Raw genomic sequence first — 13,776 nt, 5'->3', positions numbered from 1 at the left:
ACTGTACTATATTATACTATTTTCTAAAAATATATAACATAAAATAACATTTTAAATATGTAAATAAAATCTTAAAAACAAATTAAAAATCGTTTGTAATGATTTTGATAAAAAAATCATAAACACTTATGGTTATAATAACACTACTACAATAACACTTCAAAGTTGATAGATTATATAACAATAGTATATAGCATAATAAAAAAAGCACAAATAACATTCATTAAAAATCCCTTTTTTGTTTTTAATTTGATAAAAAATTTGAAATGAATAAACATTTCAAATAAATAAAAAGAATAATTGCAGTTTTATCTATTTTAATTGAGCTGTTTAAAATATAGATGTATTAAATATTCACTATTTTTTCCTTTTTCTGTTTTTTTTTAAATAAAGGAATATTGACTATAAACTCATTGCCTGCCATTGTAAATGGATTGGACATCTAGAGTGAATGAGTTAAATGACTGCCCCATAAATGGTTAAAACATCATGACACTTCCAAAATAGATTTGTAGTGGAGAAATGATGGCAGATGAAAGAAAGTGAATTGAACGTCTGCTAAATATAGACCACTTTCAGCCCTAGATACATTAAATTTCACAGCTAATATTCCTATTTGGCGTTCCTGTCGTTCTTTTGAGGCTTCTTCTCTTGTTCTCTAGATCAGAGCGCTTTAGAAGCCAGTTTAGAGAAGCGAAAATAGCATTTGGGCTGAGTTGCCTGGACCAGAAGGACAGTTTGGCTGCTCGATGTTTATCTGCTCTGCAAACAGTTTGAAGATCTAGTTGCTCAATGAATCCAGTTTTGCAAGCACGTGTTGCCCTCTAAAAAAAGTATGTTTTAGGGGGTCTCCAACACAAAGATAACCCTTGTTGAAATTCGCCCCCCCGGCCCAGACGCACCCGCGGGCAGCACCAACCAAAACAAGTGCCGCTCGGCTGACGCTGCCCTGCGTGCGCCCGCCGGGAAGGCCGAATCTCGCGTGTCCTCTTATTTTAACCCTTTGTACTGACTCCATGTTTCAAAAGCTTGAAGAACACTCACCGAAAACAGGTTGACAATTTATTCGTCGACAATGGTAAAAACAAGGCAAAAACAGACGACGGAGGGACAATTCTGGATCCAAAACAAGGCTATATGTTTCCGAGCAGAAAAAATCTGTGTTATCTCAGTGTCCAGTCTTTTTAAAGTCTTTGCTGAGGCGGGCCTTGTCGAAGGCGTTTCTGGGCGTTGCTTTTGGGCCATCCCCTCTGTGGCCGGTTTTGGGCGGCTTAGGTTCGTGCGCGGATGGGGACGCCCGCTATCAACTTTGCTGTCCGGGCTGGTTGTACTTGTTTTAGGACAAGGCGCTTTGTCCTTGGAGTTTGCTGGGAGAGCTGATTACACGAGTTGGTGAGTCAATCTTGTGATAAGACGGCATTGTGTATCTCTTCTATTTCTTCTCATTAAACTATGGTGTGCTATTTATTTTATATTAGTAGTGTAGTCCTACCGTAAATATGAAAATGATACTATTTCCTGATTAATTATATTACGTGTGTTAGACTAATGCAAACAGTTAGACGGTGCCTACGAAAACCTGTACCATATGTATGTGTTAGACTATATATGTGTTAGACTAATGCAAACAATTATATGGTGTGTGCGATGACAATATCTTTTCTCCTTCACCCTCCTGTGGAAAGTTCGAAAAATCAGCCTGTCACACCAGTTTCACCAATCAACTTGAAATTTGGTGGGCTTGTCTAGCATGACAGGACACACAAAAAACCTCAAGGACCCATCGTTGAAAGTGAAACGGAAGGCAACCGTTTTAGTTTAAAGTGCATACGACAGGATAAAAAAAAGTCTTAAATACCATTATTAGTTGAATTAAAATCATATTTTGAGACGATTCGACTATATACAAAGATTTGGCAAAGCGCAGATGACCGTTTAGCCACGCTTACCATTATAGGGCTCTAGCGTCCCCAAAAGGAGGATGACGTCGGCAGGATCATGGGTTCATCTGATTTAGAATTCAGCCCATTGAGGGGGAATTATTCCGAAGGAGGAAAATGCGACGAAGAGTCGCAAAATGTTTTTATTTATATATAATATTTTTACAGGATATTCTTTTTATCGGCGGCACGGTGGCTGAGTGGTTAGCACATCTGCCTCACAGTTCTGAGATCAAGGGTTCAATCCCGGGCCTTCCTGTGTGGAGTTTGCATGTTCTCCCCGTGCCTGCGTGGGTTTCCTCCGGGAACTCCGGTTTCCTCCCACATCCCAAAAACATGCATGGTAGGCTGATTGAACACTCTAAATTGTCCGTAGGTATGAGTGTGTGCGTGAATGGTTGTGTGTCTCCTTGTGCCCTGCGATTGGCTGGCAACCAGTTCAGGGTGTCCCCTGCCTACAGCCCGTTGTTAGCTGGGATAGGCTCCAGCACCTCCGCGACCCTCGTGAGAATAAGCGGCATGGAAAATGAATGAATGAATTCTTTTTATCGAAGTATTTTTCCCCAATTGCTCATGACAAATAACAGTGTTGTGCTAAATGGAATATGAAATAGTAAAAATTCATTTAATCAGTACGACATGGTAAAATTACTCTCTAATGGTCAAAACTGTCAATTTCACCTATATTATCGCACCTCCCGAACGATATTTTATGCCACTGTAGTTACTGTAGTCCGGCATTTGTCATTTCCCTGCCCCGGCTTCGGAGAATGTAAACAAACCAAGAGGCGTGACAGCTAGCCGATAGGCTAACCCGAACCGAGTGTCGTCTCATAGTCTTATTTTTGCTTTTCGAAGTAAAAAAAATCACACAAAACTAGCCCGAATCATGTCACGCGGCGGCTGGATTGTCGGTTGTCTTCGCCGATCGGCAACCCGCCTGGTGGCGAGCAAATTACAGCTCGTTCCCCTGCTGCGGACAGGAGAGCTCGCCGTCGAAGCATCTGGAGAGTACCGCCGGATAAACTGGCTGACGTCAAAGGAGGGCGTAGCTGCCACATGGTCAACACGAATATGGCGTAAAATAATGCTTTACTAGATGGGGAAGACGAAAAAAATGAGAGAGTGGCATGCAGATGTTGTGCAGCTAACATGGCAGGATGTGTCTGAGGAGAACTTTTCTACATGTCCGTCCATGATCAAACGTAAGTAAATAGTCCTTTATTGAAAAACGGTTTGTAGTGTTTATTTTGTAATCGCTGTATTCACGACCATTTTTAACACAAAGTTGCAATTTCTGATGGGGTTGAAAATTTGACCGAACACCGGGCACACGAAGAGGGTAATAAGCCAAGTATGGGGGGGGGGGGGGGGGGGGGTGCAAACAAGCCGCCGGTCGTCAGCCGAGTGGCATTCTCGGTGGACAATCAGCCACAAAATGCAAGCCACCTCCGTATTAAAACGTGTGCCATGATCCCAGTATTTGACATAATACAGAATACGATGTTTACTCACTTCCTCGTTAGTCCAATGGTTCCACAGTAGTGGGGCTTGTGTTGGCCAATATCTGGTGTGAATGGGAACCTTTTGAAACCCAAAAAGGCTCACACGCCTCTCCCTGGTGCAGCAACAATTTTCTGCAGCCGTTTGGCTGGCATGATGCGAAAAATAAACAAATTAATCCGCAAAATCAGCTGAATCCGCAGTCCATCTGCATGCTATAAAGCAATGCTGTATTGTGAGATGCTGACCTGATGACGTCACGTTCGCATTCGTTCTAAACCCGAGACTGAAGTCGGAAATAACTCATTTTTATGGCGCGGGATTAAAAAATTGAATATATAAAACGATCGCTTCCACACACATCCAAGCGGTCCATTTCATTCAGGAGCATGAAACACCATGTGAAATATGAAATAAATATGCATTTTGGTGTCATACGCACTTTAAAGCGGATATTTGGGGGAAATTTTCTTATAGCAAAAAGGGAAACACAAAAAGGCTCAATGACAGTAGGTCGGGATCAATAAAAAAAAAAAAAAACGAGGAAAAACTGCGGTGAGAGGCAAAGAAATGAAAAAAAAAACAAAACAAGGCAATGATGCAACTAGCAACTGTCAAATGGCAGCAAGTCAGTATCTCAGCAAGCCGCCTAGGATCGTTTTAAAGACACTGCTGATGAGCAGGTACGACGTTGGGAACTCATCCCACATCTCTGTAACAAAACATTCTGACGAGCAGCAGAATGTGAAAATAATTATGCCAGTTGTCATACTAGCTTCGCTTGCTAGCTAGCACAACTATTCTCCCAGTCCAGCCCAACTGCGTCATCACCCCAAGCGTGCATTGCGCACATAAAACATGGTGCCCTCCGTAGGTCAAACATGTACTAAATATAATAGATTTTTAAATCAATGGCAATCATATACAGTTGTGGTCAAAAGTTTACATACACTTGTGAAGAACATAATGTCATGGCTCTCTTGAGTTTCCAGTTGTTTCTACAACCTTTTTTCTCCGATAGAGTGATTGGAACAGATACTTCTTTGTCACAAAAAACATTCATGAAGTTTGGTTCTTTTATGACTTTATTATGGGTTAACAGAAAAAGTGATCAAATCTGCTGGGTCAAAAATATACATACAGCAACACGAATTTGCAATTTCTTGTGAGTGATTATTGACTTGAACAATCATTGACTTGAACAAGTCAGGAAAGTCACTTGGAGCCATTTCAAAGCAGCTGCAGGTCCCAAGAGCAACAGTGCAAACAATTGTTTGTAAGTATAAAGTGCATGGCACTATTTTGTCACTGCCACGATCAGGAAGAAAACGCAAGCTATCACCTGCTGCTGAGAGAAAATTGGTCAGGAGGGTGAAGACTCAACCGAGAATCACCAAAAAGCAGATCTGCCAAGAATTAGAAGCTGCTGGAACACAGGTGTCAGTGTCCACAGTCAAGCGTGTTTTGCATCTCCATGGACTGATAGGCTGCCGTGCAAGATGGAAACCCTTGCTCCAAAAGCGGCACCTTAAGGCTGGACTGAAGTTTGCTGCTGATCACATGGACAAAGATAAGACCTTCTGGAGGAAAGTTCTGTGGTCAGACGAAACAAAAATCGAGCTGTTTGGCCACAATCCCCAGCAATATGTTTGGAGGAGAAAAGGTGAGGCCTTTAACCCCAAGTACACCATGCCTACCGTCAAGCACGGTGGTGGTAGTATTATGCTGTGGGGCTGTTTTGCTGCCAATGGAACTGGTGCTTTACAGAGAGTAAATGGGATAATGAAGAAGGAGGATTACCTTCAAATTCTTCAAGATAACTTAACGTCATCAGCCCGAAGATTGGGTCTTGGGCGCAGTTGGGTGTTCCAACAGGACAATGACCCCAAACACACATCAAAAGCGGTAATGGAATGGCTAAATCAGGCTAGAATTAAGGTTTTCGAATGGCCTGACTTAAACCCCATTGAGAACTTGTGGACAATGCTGAAGAAACAAGTCCATGTCAGAAAGCCATCAAATTTAACTGAACTGCACCAATTCTGTCAAGAGGAGTGGTCAAAGATTCAAGCAGAAGCTTGCCAGAAGCTTGTGGATGGCTGCCAAAAGTGCCTAATTGAAGTGAAAATGGCCAATGGACATGTTACCAAATATTAGCGCTGCTGTATGTATATTTTTGACCCAGCAGATTTGATCACTTTTTTCTGTTCACCCATACTAAAGTCATAAAAGAACCAAACTTCATGAATGTTTTTTGTGACAAAGAAGTATCTGTTCCAATCACTCTATCAGAGAAAAATCAAGGGTTGTAGAAATAACTGGAAACTCAAGAGAGCCATGACATTATGTTCTTCACAAGTGTATGTAAACTTTTGACCACAACTGTATGTGTTTCCAATAACATATTTTAGTAAAAGAGAACAATTGTGGCTTATAAGAGCCCTTTAACTGATATCACCTTATGTATTTGACAGCACACACTTCATTGTGCTGGAAAACGACATTATGAAATAAATAGGCCATTGTGGAATAAGACATGAAAAAAATTACTTTTGGGTTCCATACAAATGACGGTTTGATTGATCCACATTTAAATTGTCTATCGTGACAGTACGCACCAAAAAGCCTCAAAAGACCAATACTCGGGATAGAACAGGAAGTCAGCCATTTTGGTGTGAAGCACATTTGGTGAAAATTTTCTTACTTTCCAACTTGGAAAGTTAGAAAAACACAGCCCCCAACAACCATTTCATCTATTGACATTTGATTAAGTTGAACATGTCTGTTATGAACGGACGCATGAAAAAGTCTCAAGGAAAGTGTTTGAAAGTGAATAGGAAGTCCGCCATTTGGTGTAGAGTGGCTATTTAAGGCAAATTACATCAAGTTGCGAGCAAATTGAAAAGTTAGTAGGGGGAAAAAATTATTCAAAGTCAACAGTTTATCGTATTGACATGAAATCAGTTGTGCATGTCTACTATGACAGGACGCACAAAAAGGTCTCAAGGACCCATGCTGTAAAGGGAACAGGATGTCTGCCATTTTAATGTTAAGCAGCTGTTCGGGATGCACATGATTTCCTTTAACAGGCTACATGTGGTTTGCCGGATCTGATTCCCGACCCTCGAGTTTTGCCGCCTGCGCGGTGATTCCAATTGAGTGTCGGACTTTTCATTGCAGCATATTGGAGAGTCCTAGCCGGCTGGACGAGGAGCACCGCCTCATCGCCCGCTATGCCGCGCGCCTAGCGGCCGAAGCAGGAAACTCCACGGTCAGAATTGACCTTTCACTAAGCTTTCACTGACCAGCCTGACTTAAAAATAATGTTTTTTTTTCTACCTTACAGCAACAATGCCCTCCCTCCGACTTGACGTTTAACTTTGACGCCAACAAGCAGCAAAGGCAGCTGATTGCAGAGCTGGAGAACAAAAACAGGTGGGAAACCATCGATGGGCAAAATTGTACTTATTGAATATTGGAAAAGGGCTATAAAAAATTCAAAGTAGAGTACAGTACAGTACAGTAGAGGAGACTTTTGTGGTCTTGGACCATGAAACAACTCAAACGCACACATCCCAATCCACAGACACCATGCCAAAAATATTATATATTATCGGGCCTATTAATAATGTTATTGGATTTATTGGAATGACGTCATAATTCCTATTATCGGTCCGATAATTATCGTGCACCTCTAACACTTATGTTCAAAATGACACACGTTTAAACAATAAAACACTTGACACGGAACAATTTGTGTGCAAACGTCCATCTGGTTTGATCAATGTATAAATTCAGTAGACTAAATTAGTCTAACTAACTAAAATGATACGGATGCTAACGTACTTACAATTCTCATAGCAAATTGTTCACACATAACTCCACAAACTGTAGCTCTAAACCTAATTACAAATGCATGCATAAACATATATTAGGTGAAACAACTTACAGCCTTACGTGGGCCAAAACAGAGCGCAGCTGTAATTTATCCATGTCAGGCGAGTCTGCTCTTCAGTCATCCAAGGCAACAGTCCAGCCAGACCCAACGCTACCACCAAAGGGCAGTGTATCCTCCATCATTAAACCAAATACAATACTTTTGGACTTTTTGGATAGTTATTTTGAGATTTAGGGGTACTTAAATGATTAATTCCAACTTACGCGGAAATTCGGGTTACGTCGCCAGCGTAGGAAGAAACTGTTCGTAACCAAGGGGACTACCTGTAATGTAACATAACAGACCATAATTTAACTACCGTACAAATGTCCAACAAGTGTGTCACATGTGGTTCAGGGAGATCCTGCAGGAGATCCAGAGGCTTCGTCTGGAACACGAGCAGGCTTCGCAGCCCACGCCGGAGAAGGCCCAGCAGAACCCTACGCTCCTCACCGAACTCAGGCTGCTCAGGTAAGAAAGACCTTACGAAAGGAAAAAAAATATGTCGCGCATATCAAAAAAAAAAAAAAAGAATAAAATATAAAATAATTAGAAAACATAATAAAAATAAAAACGCACGAATTAAAAATAGTTCGGGGGCTTAATGCACCATGAATCTGCTATGGCAGCATATAGACATATCGTTCTATCAAACACAACAGTTGCTATGGCTTAAAATATAGCAGTTTCTTTTAAAGAGGAGTGCAAGAGCAGAAACTGCTTTTTCAGTCTTGTCTGCGTTTTCCGCCATATACTGTATATAATTATGATTGACACCTGGCGTTCACATACAGTGCCTTGCAAAAGTATTCGGCCCCCTTGAACCTTGCAACCTTTCGCCACATTTCAGGCTTCAAACATAAAGATATAAAATTTTGATTTTTTTGTCAAGAATCAACAACAAGTGGGACACAATCATGAAGTGGAACAAAATTTATTGGATAATTTAAACTTTTTTAACAAATAAAAAACTGAAAAGTGGGGCGTGCAATATTATTCCGCCCCCTTGCGTTAATACTTTGTAGCGCCACCTTTTGCTCCAATTACAGCTGCAAGTCGCTTGGGGTATGTTTCTATCAGTTTTGCACATCCAGAGACTGACATTCTTGCCCATTCTTCCTTGCAAAACAGCTCGAGCTCAGTGAGGTTGGATGGAGAGTGTTTGTGAACAGTAGTCTTCAGCTCTTTCCACAGATTCTCGATTGGATTCAGGTCTGGACTTTGACTTGGCCATTCTAACACCTGGATACGTTTGTTTTTGAACCATTCCATTGTAGATTTGGCTTTATGTTTTGGATCATTGTCCTGTTGGAAGATAAATCTCCGTCCCAGTCTCAGGTCTTGTGCAGATAGCAACAGGTTTTCTTCCAGAATGTTCCTGTATTTGGCTGCATCCATCTTCCCGTCAATTTTAACCATATTCCCTGTCCCTGCTGAAGAAAAGCAGGCCCAAACCATGATGCTGCCACCACCATGTTTGACAGTGGGGATGGTGTGTTCAGGGTGATGAGCTGTGTTGCTTTTACGCCAAACATATCGTTTTGCATTGTGGCCAAAAAGTTCAATTTTGGTTTCATCTGACCAGAGCACCTTCTTCCACATGTTTGGTGTGTCTCCCAGGTGGCTTGTGGCAAACTTTAAACGAGACTTTTTATGGATATCTTTGAGAAATGCCTTTCTTCTTGCCACTCTTCCATAAAGGCCAGATTTGTGCAGTGTACGACTGATTGTTGTCCTATGGACAGACTCTCCCACCTCAGCTGTAGATCTCTGCAGTTCATCCAGAGTGATCATGGGCCTCTTGGCTGCATCTCTGATCAGTTTTCTCCTTGTTTGAGAAGAAAGTTTGGAAGGACGGCCGGGTCTTGGTAGATTTGCAGCGGTCTGATGCTCCTTCCATTTCAATATGATGGCTTGCACAGTGCTCCTTGAGATGTTTAAAGCTTGGGAAATCTTTTTGTATCCAAATCCGGCTTTAAACTTCTCCACAACAGTATCTCAGACCTGCCTGGTGTGTTCCTTGGTTTTCATAATGCTCTCTGCACTTTAAACAGAACCCTGAGACTATCACAGAGCAGGTGCATTTATACGGAGACCTGATTACACACAGGTGGATTCTATTTATCATCATCGGTCATTTAGGACAACATTGGATCATTCAGAGATCCTCACTGAACTTCTGGAGTGAGTTTGCTGCACTGAAAGTAAAGGGGCCGAATAATATTGCACGCCCCACTTTTCAGTTTTTTATTTGTTAAAAAAAGTTTAAATTATCCAATAAATGTTGTTCCACTTCACGATTGTGTCCCACTTGTTGTTGATTCTTGACAAAAAAATTAAATTTCATATCTTTATGTTTGAAGCTTGAAATGTGGCGAAAGGTTGCAAGATTCAAGGGGGCCGAATACTTTTGCAAGGCACTGTATTTAGTATGACATTTTGAATCATAGAAGCCTCAATATTAACATTTGGTATCGTACACGTGTACTTGACCCAAAATGCGATGTCCACATATGTGGACGCCACGTCTTTACGGGATTAAGTTTAATTATTTTTTTAATTCATTCATTTATTCAGCTTCTGAACTGCTTTTGCTCACAAGAGTCGCGAGGGTGCTGGAGCCTCTCACAGCTAACACCAGGCAGAAGGAATTACCAAAAATAGTCAATTACATAAAATAACTGTTTACCTCAAGTAATGTACAGTGGGGAGAACAAGTATTTGATACACTGCCGATTTTGCTGGTTTTCCCACTTGCAAAGCATGTAGAGGTCTGTATTTTTTATCATCAGTTCTCTTCAACTGTGAGGGATGGAATCTAATACAACAAAAACAGAAAATCACGTATGATTTTTAAATAATAAATTTGCATTTAATTGCATGAAATAAGTATTTGATACATCACAAAAATCGAACTTAATATTTGGTACAGAAACCTTTGTTTGCTATTACAGATACCAAACGTTTCCTGTAGTCCTTGACAAGGTTTGCACACACTGCAGCAGGGATTTTGGCCCACTCCTCCATGCAGATCTTCTCCAGAGCCTTCAGGTTTCGGGGCTGCTATCGGGTAGGCCACTCCAGGACCTTAAAATGCGTCTTACGGAGCCACTCTTTAGTTGCCTTGGCTGTGTGCTTTGGGTTGTTGTCATGCTGGAAGACCCAGCCACGACCCATCTTCAGGGCTCTCACTGAAGGAAGGAGGTTGTAAGCCAAGATCTGGCGATACATAGCCCCATCCATCCTCCCCTCAATACGGTGCAGTCGTCCTGTACCCTTGGCAGAGAAGCAGCCCCAAAAAATGATGTTTCCTCCTCCATGTTTCACGGTTGGGATGGTGTTCTTGGGGTTGTACTCATCCTTCTTTTTCCTCCAAACACGACGAGCCAAGTTTAGACCAAAAAGTTCCATTTTGGTCTCATCCGACCACATGACCTTCTCCCATTGCTCCTCTGGATCATCCAGATGGTCAGTGGCAAACTTCATTCGTTACTGGACATGCACTGGCTTCAGCAGCGGGACCTTGCGTGCGCTGTAGGATTTTAATCCATGATGGCGTAATGTGTTTCCGGTGGTTTTCTTCGAGACTGTGCTTCCGGCTCTCTTCAGGTCATTGACCAGGTCCTGCCATGTTGTTCTGGGCTGATCCCTCACCTTCCTCGTGATCGTGATGCCCCACGAGGTGAGATCTTGCATAGAGCCCCAGAACTAGGCAGATTGACCGTCAACTTGAACTTCTTCCATTTTCTAATAATCGCTCCAACAGTTGTTACCTTCTCACCAAGCTGCTTGCTTATTTTCCTGTAGCCCATCCCAGCCTTGTGCAGGGCTATTATTTTATCCCTGATGTCCTTACACAGCTCTTTGGTCTTGGCCATTGTGGAGAGGTTGGAGTTTGTTTGTTTGAGCATGTGAACAGGTGTCTTTTATACAGGTAACAAGTTCAAACAGGTGCAGTTACTTCCGGTAATAAGTGGAGAACAGGAGGGGTTCTTAAAAAAGAACTGAGAGCCGAAATATTTACTAGTTGGTAATGTATCAAATACTTATTTCATGCAGTTAAATACAAATTTATTATTTAAAAATTATACCATGTGATTTTCTGGATTTTTGTATTAGATTCCGTCCCTCACAGTTGAAGAGAACTTATGATACAAATTACAGACCTCTACATGGCTTGCAAGTGGGAAAACCAGCAAAATCGGCAGTGTATCAAATACTTGTTCTCCCCACTGTATGCAAATGTCATGTGCGTGTCAGACACAGGAAGGACGAGTTGGAGCGGCGTATGTCGGCCTTGCAAGAGAGTCGGCGGGAGCTCATGGTGCAGTTGGAGGGACTCATGAGGCTTCTTAAGGTTCGCGTGAGTCACAGGACACAAAAGTGTTACCATAGCGCACGGTTTTAATTATTCTTTGAAATGGTTATGTGGTCTTCTGTTGACTGACAGGACGAAGAACAGAAACAGGCAGTGAGTACAAAACCAAATGGACTTTTTAGCCTATCAAAAACCGGAATTATGTCATTTGAATGAAATTGCTGATTGGGGTCTCCGTTGCCAGTCGGGCAGCTCCCCACACTCATCGCCAAGCCACGGGGCGGGCTGCTCCATGCCCATGCCCATTCGCTCCACATCGGCCGGCTCCACTCCAACACACACGCCCCAAGACTGTATGGCGGGCCTGGGGGGCGACATGCTGGAGGCCTTCGCTCAGGGTGAGTCCAAAAAGTCGGCACCGTATGTACAAAAAAGTTCTGTCCTTGAAAACTGTGAGTGTCAGGTGTACCTCGGAATCTGCGCAATGACCTCCTGGTGGCTGCGGACTCTATCACCAACACCATGTCGTCGCTGGTCAAAGAGCTCCATTCGGGTGAGATCACACAAATGGAAAATTTGACAAAACATTAAGTGACATTTGACTTTTATTTTTCAAGTGGACGACGGGGCAGATGAGGAGGAGACCAACATGAGAAATGGAGGCGAGCGAGGTAAATGGAAGACTAGTAGTTTGCAATAGTTTTCCTAAATCAGTTTTTGTGAAATCTGACTTTCACTTTGTTTTGCCTTTTTTGAAACATAAACTACAATAAAAGAGTCTGATTACCAAGACATTGCCATTAGGTGATTAGGATTTTTGCTACGAGAAAAAAAGTCGCATTATTACTACGAGAATAAAAGTCAAATTGATAGTACGAGAATAAAAGTATTACAGTGGTATGAAAAAGTATCTGAACCAGTTGGAATTTCTCACATTTCTGCATAAAATCACCATCAAATGTGAGCTGATCTTTGTCAAAATCACACAGATGAAAATACAGTATCTCCTTTAACTAAAACCACCCAAAAATTTATAGGTTTTTATATTTTAATGAGGATAGCATGCAAACAATAGCAGAAGGGGGAAAAATAATTAAGTTAACCCTCTGCCTAAGGAACCTTAAAGAGCAATTAAAACCAATTTTTACCAAACATTTTAAGTCAGATGTGTGTCCAATCACTGATGAGTGGTTTAAAGCTGCCCTGCCCACTATAAAATACACACCTGGTAAGAAATGTCTTGATGAGAAACATTGTCTGATGTCATCATGGCTCGGTCAAAAGGGCTGTCTGAAGACCTGAAATCAAGGATTGTTGATTTGTATAAATTGGTTTTAAGGCTTGTTTTTTGTTTGGGCGATAGATCGGAAGCTCTAGATGCTTCTTGTACAAAAAAACGCAAAAGACGTATAAATATGTTTGTGGGACAGTTAAGCATTTAAAAATAGAACGTCTTTATACGTTTCTGGGAGCAAATGAGTTAATATCTGTTGGTGTAAATATCCCATAATACATATATAATAATAGGACAACTGCGGCTTATAATCCAGTACGTCTTATCTATGAACAAATGCCGTTTTCATGTCAAATTTGGTTGGTGGCGGCTTATAGTCAGGTGCGCCTTATAGTCCAGAAATTACGGTAATAATACTTTTTTTTTTTTCTCATAGCAATAGTGTGACTATAATCTGGTAGTCCTTTTTTTCTTCCTTTCTTTCTTACTTTGGCCCTAATACTCCGTCGTAGACGATGGAACACTGATGCGACGTCTGTTTTCTCTGTTACTGAGCACAGCAGAACCAACCACTAGGCAGGCTCTCTGAGAACACATCACAGGAAGCACAGTATCGTAGTATTCTGTGAAAAGCATCAGTCAATTTTAACACAGGTTAATTAGTCCCTTAAAAAAATAATGAAAATCAGTCTTTTTCATTAATTTTTAAAACCTCGCCGGACGCCCTGGACAGGATTTAAAAAGCAGACATGTCTGGGCAAAAGAGGACGCTTGGTCACCCTATATTATTGCCCTATAGAGCAGTGGTTCTTAACTGGGGTTCGGTGAGTAAACCTCAGGGGTT

General features: G+C 41.6%; 1 protein-coding gene across 4 annotated transcripts in view; it reads left to right on the top strand.

The window, feature by feature from the left end:
• dtnbb (dystrobrevin, beta b) overlaps positions 1-13,776 on the top strand; it is a 37,918-nt gene that overhangs the window by 20,326 nt on the left and 3,816 nt on the right. For 3 of the 4 annotated variants that reach the window (XM_057858664.1, XM_057858665.1, XM_057858666.1), the window contains exons 11-18: positions 6,624-6,714; positions 6,790-6,878; positions 7,738-7,851; positions 11,641-11,743; positions 11,831-11,851; positions 11,943-12,096; positions 12,162-12,251; positions 12,316-12,369. In XM_057858664.1, coding sequence (XP_057714647.1) covers positions 6,624-6,714; positions 6,790-6,878; positions 7,738-7,851; positions 11,641-11,743; positions 11,831-11,851; positions 11,943-12,096; positions 12,162-12,251; positions 12,316-12,369 — 716 coding nt within the window. The remainder of the gene's footprint in view (positions 1-6,623; positions 6,715-6,789; positions 6,879-7,737; positions 7,852-11,640; positions 11,744-11,830; positions 11,852-11,942; positions 12,097-12,161; positions 12,252-12,315; positions 12,370-13,776) is intronic. The other variant, XM_057858667.1, reaches the window with a different exon arrangement.

The sequence above is a fragment of the Corythoichthys intestinalis genome, chromosome 15 (genome assembly GCF_030265065.1).
Source record: "Corythoichthys intestinalis isolate RoL2023-P3 chromosome 15, ASM3026506v1, whole genome shotgun sequence".
In the NCBI taxonomy this organism is placed as follows: Eukaryota; Metazoa; Chordata; class Actinopteri; order Syngnathiformes; family Syngnathidae; genus Corythoichthys; species Corythoichthys intestinalis.
This window is presented reverse-complemented; position numbering and strand designations above follow the sequence as displayed.